Below are 16,046 nucleotides of genomic sequence, written 5' to 3' on the forward strand. Positions count from 1 at the left end.
TTTGGTTTAGTGAAATGGTAAAATTTAATTTTTAAGGATTCCTAACACTGAATTATTTTTTGCATTCCTAAAATATCTTAGTCATGGTATATTATTCTTCTAATATACTGTTCAGTTCTAGCTGCAAACATTGTATTAAGACTTTTTACAATGTTGGTGGGAATGTAAACTAGCATAGCCACTATGGAGAGCAGTATGGAGGTTCCTCAAAAAGCTGCATATAGGAACTACCATATGATCTAGCAATTCCACTACTGGGCATTTCAATCCAAAGAAAAGGAAATCAGTATAACAAAGAGACACCTGCAGTCCCATGTTTACTGCAGCACTATTCACAATAGCCAAGATAAAAAAATCAACATAGGTGTCCAACAACAGATAAATGGATAAAGAAAATGTGGTGTATATACACACAATGGCATACTATTCAGCCATAAAAAGAATGAAATCCTGTAATTCCCAGCAAAACAGATGGAACTGGAGTACATTACATTATGTGAAATAAGCCAGGCACAGAAAGTTAAACACCACATGGTCTCACTCGTATGTAGAAGCTAAAAATGTTAATCTCATTGAAGTACAAAGTCCAACAGAGGTTACAAGAAGCTGGGAAGCATAGGGGAGAGAAGGATAGGGAGAGATTTGTTAAAGGACACAAAATTACATCTAGATAGGAGCAGTAAGTTCTAGTGTTCTATACCACAGTAGGATGACTACAGTTAACAATAATATATAGTTTCAAATAGCTAGAAGGACAGTGAGTGTTACCAACACAAATGATAAATGTTTGAGATGGATATCCTAATCACTTTGATCTGATCACATATACAGAAACATCACTATGTACCCTATATGTATAATTATCTTGTATCAATTTAATAAAGAATTTTTATGTGTATATTAATAAGTAACATTAGACTACAGCTTTATTGAGTGTGATATTTTTCAGAATTATGCTAGTTTTGTAAAGAGAAATAAGATGCTTTCCTTTTACATTTCCAAACAGTTTAAATGGCACAAACCATTCCTTGAAGGTTTGAAAGGTTTTACAAAGTTTCACTTGTGAAAACACTGTGGTCTGACACTTTAAAGACAACTTTCCCTATTCCTGCAGTAGTTCTTAGTCCATAATTTAGAGTGTCTGTCTTTTTATTTTGTTAATTTCTAATTTCCTAAAAATAAATTGTCCATTTTATTTAGACATTTACTCATAATTACTTTAAATTCTTCTACATCTATAATCAAAACCCCTTCCCTAATATTTTGCATGTGAGTTTTTTCACGCTTTCATCACTGATGGTGGAGAGGATATCAATACCAATTAACACCAGTTACAGTGTACTTACACAACTTAATCTTTATAATAAACTTATGAGGTGGGAATTATTATCTCAATTTTACTAATTTTAAATCAAAGAAATCTAGTCACTTTCTCAGGGTAACATAATTAGTAAGTGGCTAAATTAACCTAGTCCTAACTCCAAAGTCCATTTTCTAGTTCTCAATGTGAACACGTGCCTTTCACTAAGATGGTGCTTTTAAAATTCTTACTGGCAGAGGAGTCGATTAAATTGAGAAGAGGGAGGTATTTGCTCTTTAGGTAAGAAATACTACTTTCTGCAATAGAAAGGTTAATGACAGATTTAAAAATTAATTTCAAATATCAACTTTTTCAGGTATTGAGAAAGGAAATAGAATGTCTAATATTCATAAGTGAGAAGACTATATAACAGATCTCAGAGTTTCTGCCTAATTTTCTTCAGTGATTCAGTCTTTTCTACACCAGCTATGAAATGTGTTGTGTAGATTTCAATATTCTGCTTTGTTTGGGAGATATTTACTTTGTTTGAGAAGATTCCTGGTAAGGATAAAATAGTTACAAGTAGTACAATTCTACCTTTAAAAGAAGTATGTTCTGAGGTATTATTCAGAAGCAACTAAAAAGTATTTAGAGAGAGGCCTGAGGAGCCCACAGGAGAGGAACAAGTATAAATACAAATGCTACTTATCAATGAGATATTTAGGTAGATGTTTTATTTTCCTTCCTATTAAGTGGCACCATTTTTTTTTTTTTTTTTTACTATGTGAAGAAAATACCGTGTGTAGTGTACGAAAAGTTTCTTCACTCTGAATATTTTCATGAAAACCGTATCTTATACCTATCCAAAGTATCAATGAAATTAAGTATTAGCCAGGCACGGTGGCTCACACCTGTAATCCCAACACTTTGGGAGCCCGAGGCAGGCAGGTCACCTGAGGTAAGGTCAGGAGTTTGAGACCAGCATGGCCAACATGGTCAAACCCCGTCTCTACTAATAATACAAAAATTAGCTGGGTGCGGTGGTGGGTGTCTGTAATCCCAGCTACTCAGGAGGCTGAGGCAGGAGAATCGCTTGAACCTGGGAGGCGGAGATTGCAGTGAGCCGAGATCGTGCCACTGCACTCCAGGATGGGTGACGCAACGAGACTCCATCTCAAAAAAAAAAAAAATAAACAAAAACAAAAACAAACAAACAAGAAATTCAACATTAGCCCACTAGTCTTTTGTTCATTACATTCTAAGAAGCATGTTCACAACATTCCTTATTTATTAACAATATAAATTGAGAAAATTGCTAGCCAGCTTTAACAAATTACCCTAACTACCCTAGATATTTCTTTTTTTTTTTTTTTTGAGACAAAGTCTCACTCTGTAGCCCAGGCTAGAGTGCAGTGGCGTGATCTCAGCTCACTGCAACCTCCGCCTCCCGGTTCAAGCGATTCTCCTGCCTTGGCCTCCCGAGTAGCTGGAATTACAGGTGCGCGCCACTCCACCTGGCTAATTTTTTATATTTTTTAGTAGAGACAGGGTTTTGCCACGTTGGCCAGGCTGGTCTTGAACTCCCAACCTCAGGTAATCTGCCTGTCTTGGCCTCCCAAAGTGCTAGGATTACAGGTGTGAGCCACCGTGCCCAGCCCCCTTGATATTTCTTAAGACCTAAAAAAGGATACAACACTAAGCAAATTAATCATGTCAAACTATTCTGCCATCACTTGAAACAACATTAATATGTTAGTTTTGTTTCCCTCCAATTCAAGAATGACTTTCGATTTTCTGGCAGAGAAACTATTTTCAAATTTTGGCCGAGTCCACATTGCTCTTAATTAAAGTGTGTCAGCTGGGCGAAGTGGCTCAGGCCTGCAATCCCCAGCTTTGGAAGACTGAGTTTGAGACTAGCCTGGGAAACAGTAGTGAGACCCTCTATCTAAAAACAACAATAAAAAATTAGCTGGGCATGGTAGTACAACCCTGTAGTCCCAGTTACTCAGGAGGCTGAGGTGGGAGGATCCCTTGAGCCTAGGAGTTTGGGGCTACAGTGAGATATGACCAAGCTACCCACTGGACTCCAGCCTGGGTGATAGAGTAAGACTATCTGTGAAACTGTTTTCAGTTTCAGACACACACACACAATCATTATTCTTCATCTACTATTTGCAGGTGCACTGTGTGACTTTTAACAAGCCACTGTATAATATTTCACAAACTATGCAGTTACTGTAAGTAAACTATTCTCCTATTGCTGAACATTTGTTAGATTATTTCAGATACATTGATTTTTGCTCAATTCTCTATTTAGGAAAAAGTTGTGGAAATGTAGTTACTAGATCAAAAGGTATGAATGATTTTAAGATTCAACAGAATTCCCAAATTGCTTACAAATTTATACTCTATCAACAGAATGAGTTTTCATCTCTCCGTACCCTTGCCAGTGATAGGCATCATCACTTCTTCGATTAAATATTATCTCAATTTATATTTGTTTTTATTACCAAAGTGGAAAATTTTTCATGTTTATTAGTTATGTTTATTCCACAAAATTAACTGTTTTAAGTCCTTTGCCACTTTAGACAAATCAGTTTAAATTGTTTTCTGTATCATAGTAGATTAGATTACATTTTAAAACTCTTCTCTCCCTTTCAGCCCATCCCTCTTTCCACGGCAGAAGTATACTTTCTTGCCCCATTAATGTAGGGTTTGGTGACTTCCTTTGGCCTAGCAGTTGCAATGGCCTTTGGAGGATAGCAGATATGAAGCAAGCAGAGGCTTAAAATTTGTGTAATAGGTCTTGTTTCTGTCAGTGCCATGTGAAGAGTTTCCCCTGGGTAAGTGCTGCTCTTTCAATTGAGGCGCCAGAATAAAACACATGAAATAGACCCAAACCCAACCTGCAGTGAAGAGCCAAACCCTGCCAGAATAGCAGCCTGAAGGCTATCCAGCCGAGCCCAGCCTAGTCCAGTCAATTCCCAGCTGACCTACAGATGCATAAGCAAGAATGGATTAAAGCTGTTTTTAAGCTACTGAGTTTTGGGTTGGTTTATTATGCTGTTAATAGCCGATGAGTACACTTACTGTATTATACTATAAAACTCTAAGGGAAAGAGAGTCACATACAATCTACTGTGTTCCTTAGAGTACCATATACTTAGCAGGAACTCAAGGTCTATAAGTACACTTGCCTGCTCATTTTTTTCTCTTTCTTTTCTTTTTGCTGTAAATACCTAGATATGACATTTTCTGATGTTTATACGTTTCACCATAGCTTTCTCATGTAAAATTATGTATAATATAAAATATGTAAATTAAAATGAAAATTAAAAATTCAACTTTCAAGCAATTGGTCTTTACATTTCTCTTCAATCAGACAAACTCTTGTATAAAAAATTTTCAACCATTTCTTTTTTTCTTAGATGGAGTCTTGCCCTGTCGCCCAGGCTGGAGTGCAATGGCGTAATCTCAGCTCACTGCAACCTCTGCCTCCCAGGTTCAAATGATTCTCCTGCCTCAGCCTCCCGAGTAGTTGGGATTACAGGTGCCTGCCACCACACTCAGCTAATTTTTGTATTTTTAGGAGAGATGGGGTTTCACCATGTTGACCAGGCTGGTCTCAAACTCCTGATCTCGTGATCCACCTGCCTCAGCCTCCCAAAGTGCTGGGATTACAGGTGTGAGCTACTATGCCCGGTCAACTATTTCTTTTAAACATCACAGATCCTCTCTCAATTTCTAAGCAATAAAATAGTAGAGACTTTTTAAACTTTAAACTTTTGTGCACGAGTGTTCCAAAAGCAACATAATTTATGTAGAAATGCCAATTACATCTATCAGTTTTAAGAGCAATTAAGAAAACAAAGGTGACTAGAGATAAGACTACCAAAATGGTATAGGGTGTAACCATATGGGTTCTTTTTTTTTAAAATTCTTTTCTTTAAGTAACAAAGAAGATGCAAGGGAAATTTAATTTATTCAGAGCTATAATTAATATTTTAAAAGCAATTTAAGATGGGATATAATTATAAAACCATTTAAAATTAACAATGCCAAGTAGATAAAAACCACTCAAGAAATATTTGTTGAATTAAAGTAAAATTAATAATCAGGAAAAAAGTCTCATATTTGGCTTTATGGCATCAGCAGTTCTTAAGCAAATATTGTTAAGATAAATTCTAAAATAATTTGATTATTTTCTGCATTATTAGTTAGGCTAGGAAATTACAGCAGAAATATATCAATTTCGAAAGAGTTAAAAATTTGAGCTACTTTAATAGTAAGCCAAGAATGAGAGCATTTATCCAAATGAGTTTTTAAAAATGTGTGTATATCTTTTTTTTTTGAAGTTAATGAAACAAAAATTTCCCTAGAGAATGAAAAACAATTACTGTTTCTATTATAGTATAAGAAGACTAAAATGTGGAAATTCTGGCATAACAGCCTATTATTCAGGGTAGAAAGAGGGTAATAAACTGGTCATACCCCAGGGAGGAAGCACTTCAGGACTATGCGTGCTCATTCAAACAATGATAGTCACTGAAGGCCCTGAGCTACTACTGAGGAATCCTCATTAGGGAGCACAGCAGCCCTTAGAGAATGTTAAACAAGAAGGGATCTAGAAAGATCTGGGCACTGGAAAACAACCGCACAGACATAAATGAACTCTTAATTGTGCCGAGAATACCCCTTTGTTCCAAGTATTTTATAAAGTCTAGTAGCAAATGCTTTTTAGCGAACACTAACAAAAAGTCTAAAGTAAAATACGAAATCAAAGAGTAACAAAGAACTAACTAAACCACTAAAAATTTACAAATATTTTAGAATGTTAGAAACTGTAAATGAAAAATAGAAAATCTAATGAAATGCTCTCCCTCAACAACCACTTAGAAATAACAACATAATGGTCTTTTCTATTATTGTACCTCCCACAGGCTTTTCTTTGCCAAAGCCAAGAAACCTCAAGGACACACAAAAACCATTTAAAACACGTTCGTGCCTCCTCCAATCCCAATTCCAACAAAATACTTGTAGGAGTTGCCTTCAAATTTAGCCATGTAATGAAATGTGAATTCTTAAAATATGGAGACTGGCTACTAGCTAAATTCCTTTGTTTCTAAAATCAATGATAGAAAAAATATACTGAAATATTTCAAATGTGTCTTCCTTTTTAATATATGTGAGGGCTAGCTGCAATATTATCATGCTTAATTTCCCTCAAATGGGCTGCCTAAACCTCCAACCTCCTCCCTTACTTTCCAAAAAATGATTCTAGGCACACAGTTAACTCTTACACCTCCATTTTTACAAATCATGCAGCAAAACATGAGACACTCTGAAACAATCTTGAAAATGCCCCTAATATAATGCTGTTGCTATGGTAACTCTTGCAGGCTAGTTCTTTGAAAAGACTCAGATCTCTGAATTGGAACAAGGTTACCTCACCGTCTTTTACTCCTTGCCCCTCTAAAATTTATCCTTTGTAACAGTACACATACATTTCATAGAAAAGTATCTACCCAAGTAATCATACTGAATCTATTCTTTTGGCTTAATGATTATCTCTAAGGCCCATGTTTTCTAGTGCCTTTTCTCTTGGAATATTATCCAAGAAAATAATAGAAATCAAATTCCACTTATTTGATGTTTTTATTTTTCCCATTTCCCATGTTCTTTAACAAATTCTACTTCTGATCAATATTCAATGTCCAATTTTCTGTCAATGGTTCCTCTGAGTTGTCTTTTCAATTTTTTCCCTTGATTATAAGCTTTTTGGTTAAAAATTTTAGTGATATGAATATTTAACATGTAGCAACTATAAGTTTTTTTATTTTACCAATATGATTAAGATATATAACCAATGGTCCATCTAAAAAGTGGTTTTGTTTCTGGTTTTTAAAAAACTTTGACAGTGAGTACTGAATAGTGTTCAGTGAGTAAGTAGCTATGTTACTTGGGCAAAAAGCCAAACACATTTCTAATCGATACTTGCCCTGTGCAAGTCCCCTGGCCAAGACAATCATTAAGGGTTTCTCTTTAAAAGACTGTAAAGGAAGACACACATATAGCAGCTCTAGTCAGCAAAGAAAATATTTCATTTTATCATAAATTCCCTTTACGTAGCATGTTAAGAGTCTAAGGGGATTTCATGTGCACTCTATTATTTACTCCTTAAAACACACCTGTGAAACAAACAGAATAGGTACCATTATCTCCACTTTAAAGATGTCGCTTTGTCTGAAAAAAAAAAAAAAAAAAAATCCCTAGGCTGAAGAATATAACTGAGAAATACTACACCTCCATCACTCATAAATTACATGGCCTTGAGCAATGCACATAACAGGGTAACTAGAATCCTCCTAAACTTAATATAAACAATAGGATATAGCTTAGATGTTACCTCCAGAAGTCTTCCTCCCATCCTGAGGCCTTGAGTTAGAGACCTGTGCTGGGGGTTCTTTCGGTACCCTGCTTAACTCTTTATACTCTATTTTTATGCCTTTTAAAAAAACTGTGGTAAAAACAAATAAAATTTACCATTTTAGCCATGTCTAAAGCAGTATACTTAGTAATAGTATTAAGAACCAATTAATGCCTTTTTACTTTGTCTATTCCCCCATTAGATTATAAATTATTAAGGGAAAGAATTGTGTTGTGTTTTGTGGCTATATTTTTAGTGCTTAGCATGGCATGTTACATAAAATATTCTTAGTAAGTACTTGCTGAATGTATGCTTGCTCTGCCTGCCTGTCTACCTATCTACCTGGTCATGCACCTAACTCAGAACTAGAATGAAGGAATGAGGTGCTTACACATGGATATATATACATATATATGTATTTCAAATTTTTCCTCTGTTTTAAGCTTTTTAGTTAAAAATTTTAGTGATATGAATATTTAACATGTAGTAACTATAAGGTTTTTTTTTATTTTAGCAGTATGATTAAGATACATAACCAACGGTCCATCTAAAAAATATTTTTGTTTCTGGTTTTTAAAAAACCTTTACTGTGGGCAAAAAATTTTGTCCAGTTTATATACACACACACACACACACACACACACACACACACACACACACATACACACACATAAATATGTTAACCTGAAGTCAAAATTTTTTCCACTTGTCTGACTGATTTCCCAATTAGGGGATGAAGAGGATCAGAGTATGCCACCACCAAATATGCCACTTTGGCATAAGGATTATTTTGAGCTGAAGGTAACTAAGAAACCCTCAGATGAAGGGAAATATATCTGCCCTCCCTCTTTTTGTCTAAAAGCAGGGCATAAATTCCTTTTGTAAATGTAATATCAATTTCCATTTCTAAAGGTGACACTATCATTCCCATACTAGGAAGAGGAGGGCAACACTTCTTTACCAGAGATGACGCTTATCAATGGAGAAGACACCAACTTTGGTATGCATAACAAACCTTACTAACTAATCCTTTTCTTTCATTAGAATCCCCATATATTTACCTTTTCACAATTTACCATCCAGAAGCCTTACCCCCTACCTTTGTCTAAACTTACTTTTTCACAATTTATCATTCTTTGTAAAAATGGTATACAAGCCCCCTCCAACCCCTAGTCTAAACACTTCTTTTGGGTCTTCTTTTCCATGAAGACCTCTGTGTATATAACAAACCTTTTCTTTTATTAATCTATCTGTTGTCAATTTCATTTGCAGGCCCCAATTACTTAAGAGGGTAGAGAAGTAAGTTTTTCCTCACCTACAGGTATACTGCAGATATTTTCCATAGCCCAGATGAGTGTAATCTGAAGTTCCAGATTTTTTGCAAAAGCACATTTAAAGAATATGATAAAAGTATTTCATCACAAAATATTGCACTGGCAAATGTGTACTGAAATTAACAATATTTTTATTTTCCTAACAATTATTTGCATATGTTGCATTAGACAAAGAGCTTCTAAAATTAATAATCATAGGATGGTCTACTGTCTAGGTTAGAAAGTTAATGACTCCAATGGCTGGTTATCAAATCCTTTTTCATTCAGTTTATATTCAATTATTTGCTTTATTTTCAACTCTTTGCTTTCAACCAAGAAAATCTAATTACTAAAAATATTTATTGATGACAGATCACTATACAATTTTTTGAACAAATAACTCAGAATTGGGTAAATAACCCATAAATAACTCACTGAACTCATAAAACTGTGTGATACTGCAACAACGAAACTCCTTCTATTCTCATCCACATAGCCAAAAGATTTCTGAGTTTACTTATATAAAAACTGAAAAAGGAAATAGTAATAACATAAATTTATCTCATTAAGAAATGTTTATCTGCAACAATTACTTATAAAAATTAAATGCGTAATACATTTATAATGTTGCTTTGATCAACGGTAGGTAATAATCAGGGTAATGGTAATTACAACCCAGAACAGAAAACAAATTAATCTCTTAGTAACAGAAATAATTTAATTTCAATTTACATGTTTATGTAGCAGACAAGTCATTAAAACAAAATATATTACATTAAAATAAAGATACATTATAGTTCAACAGCAAAGAGATGGAAATTTTCTGACTATTGCACAACAGAAATATTTGGCAGTTTTATTTTAAAATGTGAACATTTAAAATACACTGAAACGGTATCTTTTGTAATTATTTAAACTTAAGATGAAAAATTTCAGTTGTAAACTTAAAAATGTCCAAAAGGTAATACGGTTTATAAAATTCTTTCAAGAAGTATGTGAATAAGAAATGTCTTAAGCCCACAATATTATCTAAACTATTACTTTTTTAGTTTAGACGTTTTAGATTTGGACTGTTCACAGATTTGAAGAATTTGGATCTTCAGCTTTTTACTGAATACTGTCAGTATACAGTTGACCCTTGAACAATATGGGTTTGAACTTCATAGGTCCGCTTAACATACAAATTTTCTTCTGCCAACCCCTCCTTTTCCTCCTCCTCCTCAGCCTACTCAATGTGAAGACGACAAAGATGAAGACCTTCATGATGATCCACTTCCACTTAATGAATAGGAAAGATATTTTCTTTTCCTTATGATGTTCTTAATAAGATTTTATTTTCTCTAGCTTACTTGATTATAAGAGTACAATATATAATACATATGACATACCAAATATGTGTTAATAGACCATTTATTTTATCAGTACGGCTTCCAGTCAATGGTAACTATTAGTAGTGTTTTTGGGAGTTAAAAGTTATCTGTGGATTTTCAACTGTGTGCAAGGTTGGTGCCCCTAATCTCCAAGTTGTTCAAGGGTCAACTGCAGTTAAAGGTATATTATGTTCTAAAATATTCAACCAAAAAACAGTACTCATTTTTACCTGGGATGGAAGAAAAGTAAAGGGTTCTTTATAACTTAGTAAATGGAGTCATAAACACCATGTATTAAATCAGTTGCCCAATTTATAAATTCTCTAGTAACAACCTCCTGAATTATGATACATGCCTGGACTTAACAACAGCATTCCACAGTATGAGTTAAAATTATGGCAACTTTGGGGATGTGTTTCCTTCACTGACATATTTAAATTATATCATTTAATAAGAATGCCTACATGGTGGTAAAATTATTGGCTACATTTATCAATCCTACTCCAACCACAGAATCTACTGCAAAAAGTGGAATTATATTATAAATATCATCTGCTGCATCAAATCTCAAGGTTTTATTGAAGAAATGTTCTGATCTTTTATGACCGTTAGACACACTTTAGATTAATAGCAATTTTGTAGCACTGGCCAAAGCTCCTAAAATACAGTCTCTCAATTAAGAAAAAAAAATCACTGAAAAAAAATTTTGCAAAGTATTTAAAAATAACTAATAATTTCAATTAGTAACATCTCTTTACAACCTACAGATGAGAAAGTGCAGCATCTAAGGTGTTGGTTGATATTGACTTAAAAAGACAAAGATGGAATGTATTTTACTAAAAGGAAGTGAGACTGTTGACTGACAGTTCTTGGAAAAAGGTTAAAAATTCAAAAGGAGTGGCTGCATGTGACTCAGAACTTAAAAGCCTTTTCTCTTCTCAACAGAAAAGCAGTCTCAAGTAATAATAGGTTGCCATGGAGATGAGAAACTAGAGAAATCAGAGAACTCAATTTGCAGTTAAATGGGCTGGAAACAATTCTTACTACTTGGTGAAGGAGAGCGATTAAAAATATACTTGATTGCCACAGGGAATTTTTTTTCACCAAGCCATTTCCCAACCTCATTAATGAACAAGGAAGTCTAAAAACAAATGGAAACCCAAGATATCCATAGATTGAACCCATTAAACTAATTCAGAATTTTAAACATTATCACAAATTATTATTCTGGGTGACTGTGCTTCTTTTCAATGGTACTTTATCAGTAGATACTGGAATGAGACTAAAACTGCATTCAAGAACAAACTGATATAACTGAAGGAACTGAAATTTCAGTGGAAAAAAAAGAGCATGACAAATGGAAAAGTAGCCAGAGTAAGAAATAGAGTCAGGTAGTAAAAATCCAGGTTTAAAAAAATCTCTTCATAGTCAATCACAGAATACCTTTGTGAGTGCTGTAAAGGGCTGCAAACGTCACCATGAAGAAAGTTGTGGAGTATTTGCCAGCATTAACTAAATGAGGAAAGGCCCTTTTTGTGTCTCGATATCTGCGCAGGCACTGGATGAAGCGAAGCCAAGCAGGAATGCACTGAACAATGGCCCGCACACCGTATGTATATTTGTGGCAAATTCCTGATTCTGTGAAGATTTCAAAAAAGAAAAATTACCATTGAAAAAAATAACTTGTTCACATCATTTAGCCATATAGTGTAGCTAATATCAAGTCTAAAAAAGCAAGAAACCTTCAGAATCACTTTCTTCTTTGCAACTATTATATTCTCAAGTTGTTTTTTTTTTTTTTTTTTTTTTTTTTTGAGACTGAGTCTCGCTCTGTGGTCCAGGCTGGAGTGCAGTGGCACAATCTCAGATCACTGCAACCTCTGCCTCCTGGTTCCAGTGATTCTCTTGTCTCAGCCTTCTGAGTAGCTGGGATTACAGGTACATACCACCACACCCAACTAATTTTGTATTTTTAGTAGACATGGGGTTTCGCCATGTTGCCCAGGCTGGTCTCAAACTTCTGACCTCAAGTTATCTGCCCACCTCAGCCTCTTATACTGCTAGGATTACAGGTGTGAGCCACTGTGCCCAATCTATTCTCAAGCTTTTTAGTGATAGATAAGGAGAGAAGGTAAAATATGTTGTGGGGGAACTAGTGGGGAAATTTGCTCTCAGATTTATTGATATCTGTCCAGGAATCACTTTCTTTGGAGTGTGATAAAACTGTAAGAAAATTAGAAGACCAGTATACTAATAGAAGGAGGAAAAAATGGGTTGGCTCTGTAATTTGAAACATCTGGAAAACCTACAAGTATCACCAGTGATTCTAGACAATTGTGTGAATTCCAAACCACCACAACACAAGACACCCAAGAGCACATGCTCTTGTACACCCACCTCCCCTCTTTTTTTAAACCAAGAACAAACTGTGTGTTTAAATAAGAATGGAGTTGGTAAATCAATTTTTCCTTGAATTCTGAAATCCAGAATTGAGTGTGATCAACCTACAACAGAATTGTGATCCACTGGCAATCAATAAGAATGTGTCAGCATCGGCTTCATCATTAGCTTTCGTTAGTCACATGTTACGTATTCTATCTAAATTAGATCTTTGTCATGAAGGCAAAATTCCTTAATAACTTGAACTGCTGGCATAAACTAAGGGGGGATGGGGTGCGGAAACAGCCAGAAGAAAAATAACATCCCAAGTAAGAATTAAAAAGCAATCTGTAGTTACTCTCAAAGCACTTGATCTATTTCTAAATAATCAGTATTTTTGATCACTGGTATCTATGTTACATTATACAGCAATAGTGTGACAACAAATTGTTGGCATGAAAGCATTTGCAATATAACTACCAATGTGCTAGAAAAAAGTTTTCGAATTCTTTAAGTGTAAGTTGTAAATCTCTTGGCAAATGGACAGACGAAATCCTAATGCATAATTTAAAAGCCAAATTATATCAGATAAGGAGACTGCTAACAGAATGCCAAGTACATTAAATTAAGTTTATAATATTATTGGGTAAGTTTTCATCATGACCTTAACTTTCTCATTTATCCTTCCCAATATTTCTTGGTTTACACCAGCGATTTAGTAGTATAGATGCAAATTCATACCCTACCTTCTGAATTATTTGGCAACAGGCCCTTACTTTCATCCCATTTGAGCTCCAAACTGTAGAAGCAGATCATATATTCCAGGTCCATCAGTATCACTGACAGGCTGTTCAGCTGATCCGCCAGCCAGAAATCAGCAAAGCCTACCTTATGGAAGGGGGCTGTAAATACTCGAAACTGAAAGAAAAAAAAAAAATCAGAAAACATAGAAACAAGAAAAGTCGTATTAAATGTCTCCATTTCATGTCTGACCATTCAGCATGATTACTTTAGTTGATAAAATGGAAACCAAAGAACCAATCATAAACGCAGAGACCTGGCAACAGTGGCTAGGTTGAGAATTAGCAGTGAAAGGAATAAGCTGAATGGATAACTAAGAAAGGAAGTAAAGGAGGAAAAAAAAGCAGGAATAACTATAGTTAGAAAACATAAAGCATGGGTGCTGCTAATTCTTTGCAAAAATCCAAATATTGTTAAGGGATCAGGGAGATGCCACTACCCCCTGATTTTTCATCTAAAAATATACCTGTTTATGTAAACAAATCTTTCCATATTCATAGTGACTTTTCAAGTATTTAAGCCTAAAGATTTTGATCTCACATTTCTACACCTGTTTAAATTGTTGACAATTATTACATACATGTCAGCCATCAACTAAAGTTGTACTTTAAAAATGTATTACAGGGGTGGGTGTGGTGACTCACGCCTGTAATCCCAGCACTTTGGGAGGCCGAGGTGGGTGGATCATGAGGTCAGGAGTTCGAGACCAGCCTGGCCAACGTGGTGAAACCCTGTCTCTATTAAAATACAAAAAATTAGCTGGGCATGGTAGTGGCCACCTGTAGTCCCAGCTACTTGGGAGGCTGAGACAAGAGAATTGCTTGAACCTGGGAGGCAGAGGCTGCACTGAGGCAAGATCATGCCACTGCACTCCAGCCTGGGGACAGAGCGAGGCTCCGTCTCAAAAAAAAAAAAAAATTATTACAACATGTACATTTCTAAGTCAAACACTTGTGACATTTGCTTTAATTCCATGAACGTTCCTACCTCCTTGATATTTGTATTCATTCTTTTTTTCTCTAGAGTGGAGGTGTAATTGTATGGTATTTCTGAACTGAAATACAGATAAATGATTCAAAAAGTCACAGTTAAGGAGAATAATGTTTCTTTGATCATAAAGAACTGATTAGTAATTCTTGTCTATATTTTCCAGATAGCATATGACAAATGTTTATAATTCATCTAAAAAAGATGAGAACAGATTAAAGACTGTGTACTGTTTTGGATTTGGAGAGAAATATTTTAATTTTTAAATGCAGTTAAAAATTATAATGTATTCATATTTGTACTTTCTGTTGAAATGCATGACTGAAGAACTGTTTAGCTTTTGTGTTTATTCTTGATGAAAAGCTTTGTCCTCGTTTTTAAGTTTGCACTCAAATCTTAAGAAATAAATTCACCCCTTTACCATTATGTAATGCCCTTCTTTGTCTCTTTTGTTCTTTGTTGGTTTAAGGTCTGTTTTATCAGAGACTAGGATTGCAACCCCTGTTTTGTTTTTTTTTTCTTTTTTTCTTTACATTTGCTTGGTAAATCTTCCTCCAGCCTTTTATTTTGAGCCTATGTGTGTCTTTGCATGTGAGATGGGTATCTTGAAAACAGCACACTGATGGGTCGTGACTCTTTATCCAATTTGCCAGTCTGTGTCTTTTAACTGGGGCATTTAGCCTGTTCACATTTAAGGTTAATATTGTTATGTGTGAATTTGATCCTGTCATTGTAACACTAGCTAGTTATTTTGCCCATTAATTGATGCAGTTTCTTCATAATGTCGATGGTCTTTACGTTTTGGTATGTTGTTGCAGTGGCTAGTACCAGTTGTTTCTTTACATGTTTAGTGCTTCCAATAACAGACAAACAGAGAGACAAATCATGAGTGAACTCCCATTCACAATTGCTACAAAGAGAATAAAATACCTAGGAATACAACTTATAAGGGATGTGAAGGACCTCTTCAAGGAGAACTACAAACCACTGCTCAAGGAAATAGGAGAGGATACAAACAAATGGGAAAACACTCAAGCTCATGGATAGGAAGAATCAATATTGTCAAAATGGCCATACTGCCCAAAGTAATTCATAGATTCAATGCTATCCCCATCAAACTACCATTGATTTTCTTCACAGAATTGGAAAAAACTACTTTAAAGTTCATATGGAACCAAAAAAGAGCCCGCATAGCCAAGACAATCCTAAGCAAAAAGAACAAAGCTGGAGGCATCACGCTACCTGACTTCAAACTATACTACAAGGCTACAGTAACCAAAACAGCATGTATTGGAACAAAACAGAGGCCTCAGAAATAACACCACACCATCTACAACCATCTGATCTTTGATGAACCTGACAAAAACAGGCAATGGGGAAAGGATTCCCTATTTAATAAACGGTGTTGGAAAAACTGGGTAGCCTATGTGGAAAGCTGAAACTGGATCCCTTCCTTACACCTTATACAA

The 16,046-nt window shown here is 35.0% G+C and overlaps 1 protein-coding gene across 1 annotated transcript in view; it reads right to left on the bottom strand.

The window, feature by feature from the left end:
• Window positions 1–16,046, bottom strand: part of XPR1 (xenotropic and polytropic retrovirus receptor 1) — a 255,280-nt gene that overhangs the window by 35,622 nt on the left and 203,612 nt on the right. Inside the window, exons 10-11 of the mRNA XM_030823915.1 lie at window positions 13,536–13,707; window positions 11,854–12,048 (exon numbers count right to left, since the gene is read on the bottom strand). Of these exons, the coding sequence (XP_030679775.1) occupies window positions 11,854–12,048; window positions 13,536–13,707 (367 nt within the window). The remainder of the gene's footprint in view (window positions 1–11,853; window positions 12,049–13,535; window positions 13,708–16,046) is intronic.

The sequence above is a fragment of the Nomascus leucogenys genome, chromosome 12 (assembly GCF_006542625.1).
Source record: "Nomascus leucogenys isolate Asia chromosome 12, Asia_NLE_v1, whole genome shotgun sequence".
NCBI lineage: Eukaryota > Metazoa > Chordata > Mammalia > Primates > Hylobatidae > Nomascus > Nomascus leucogenys.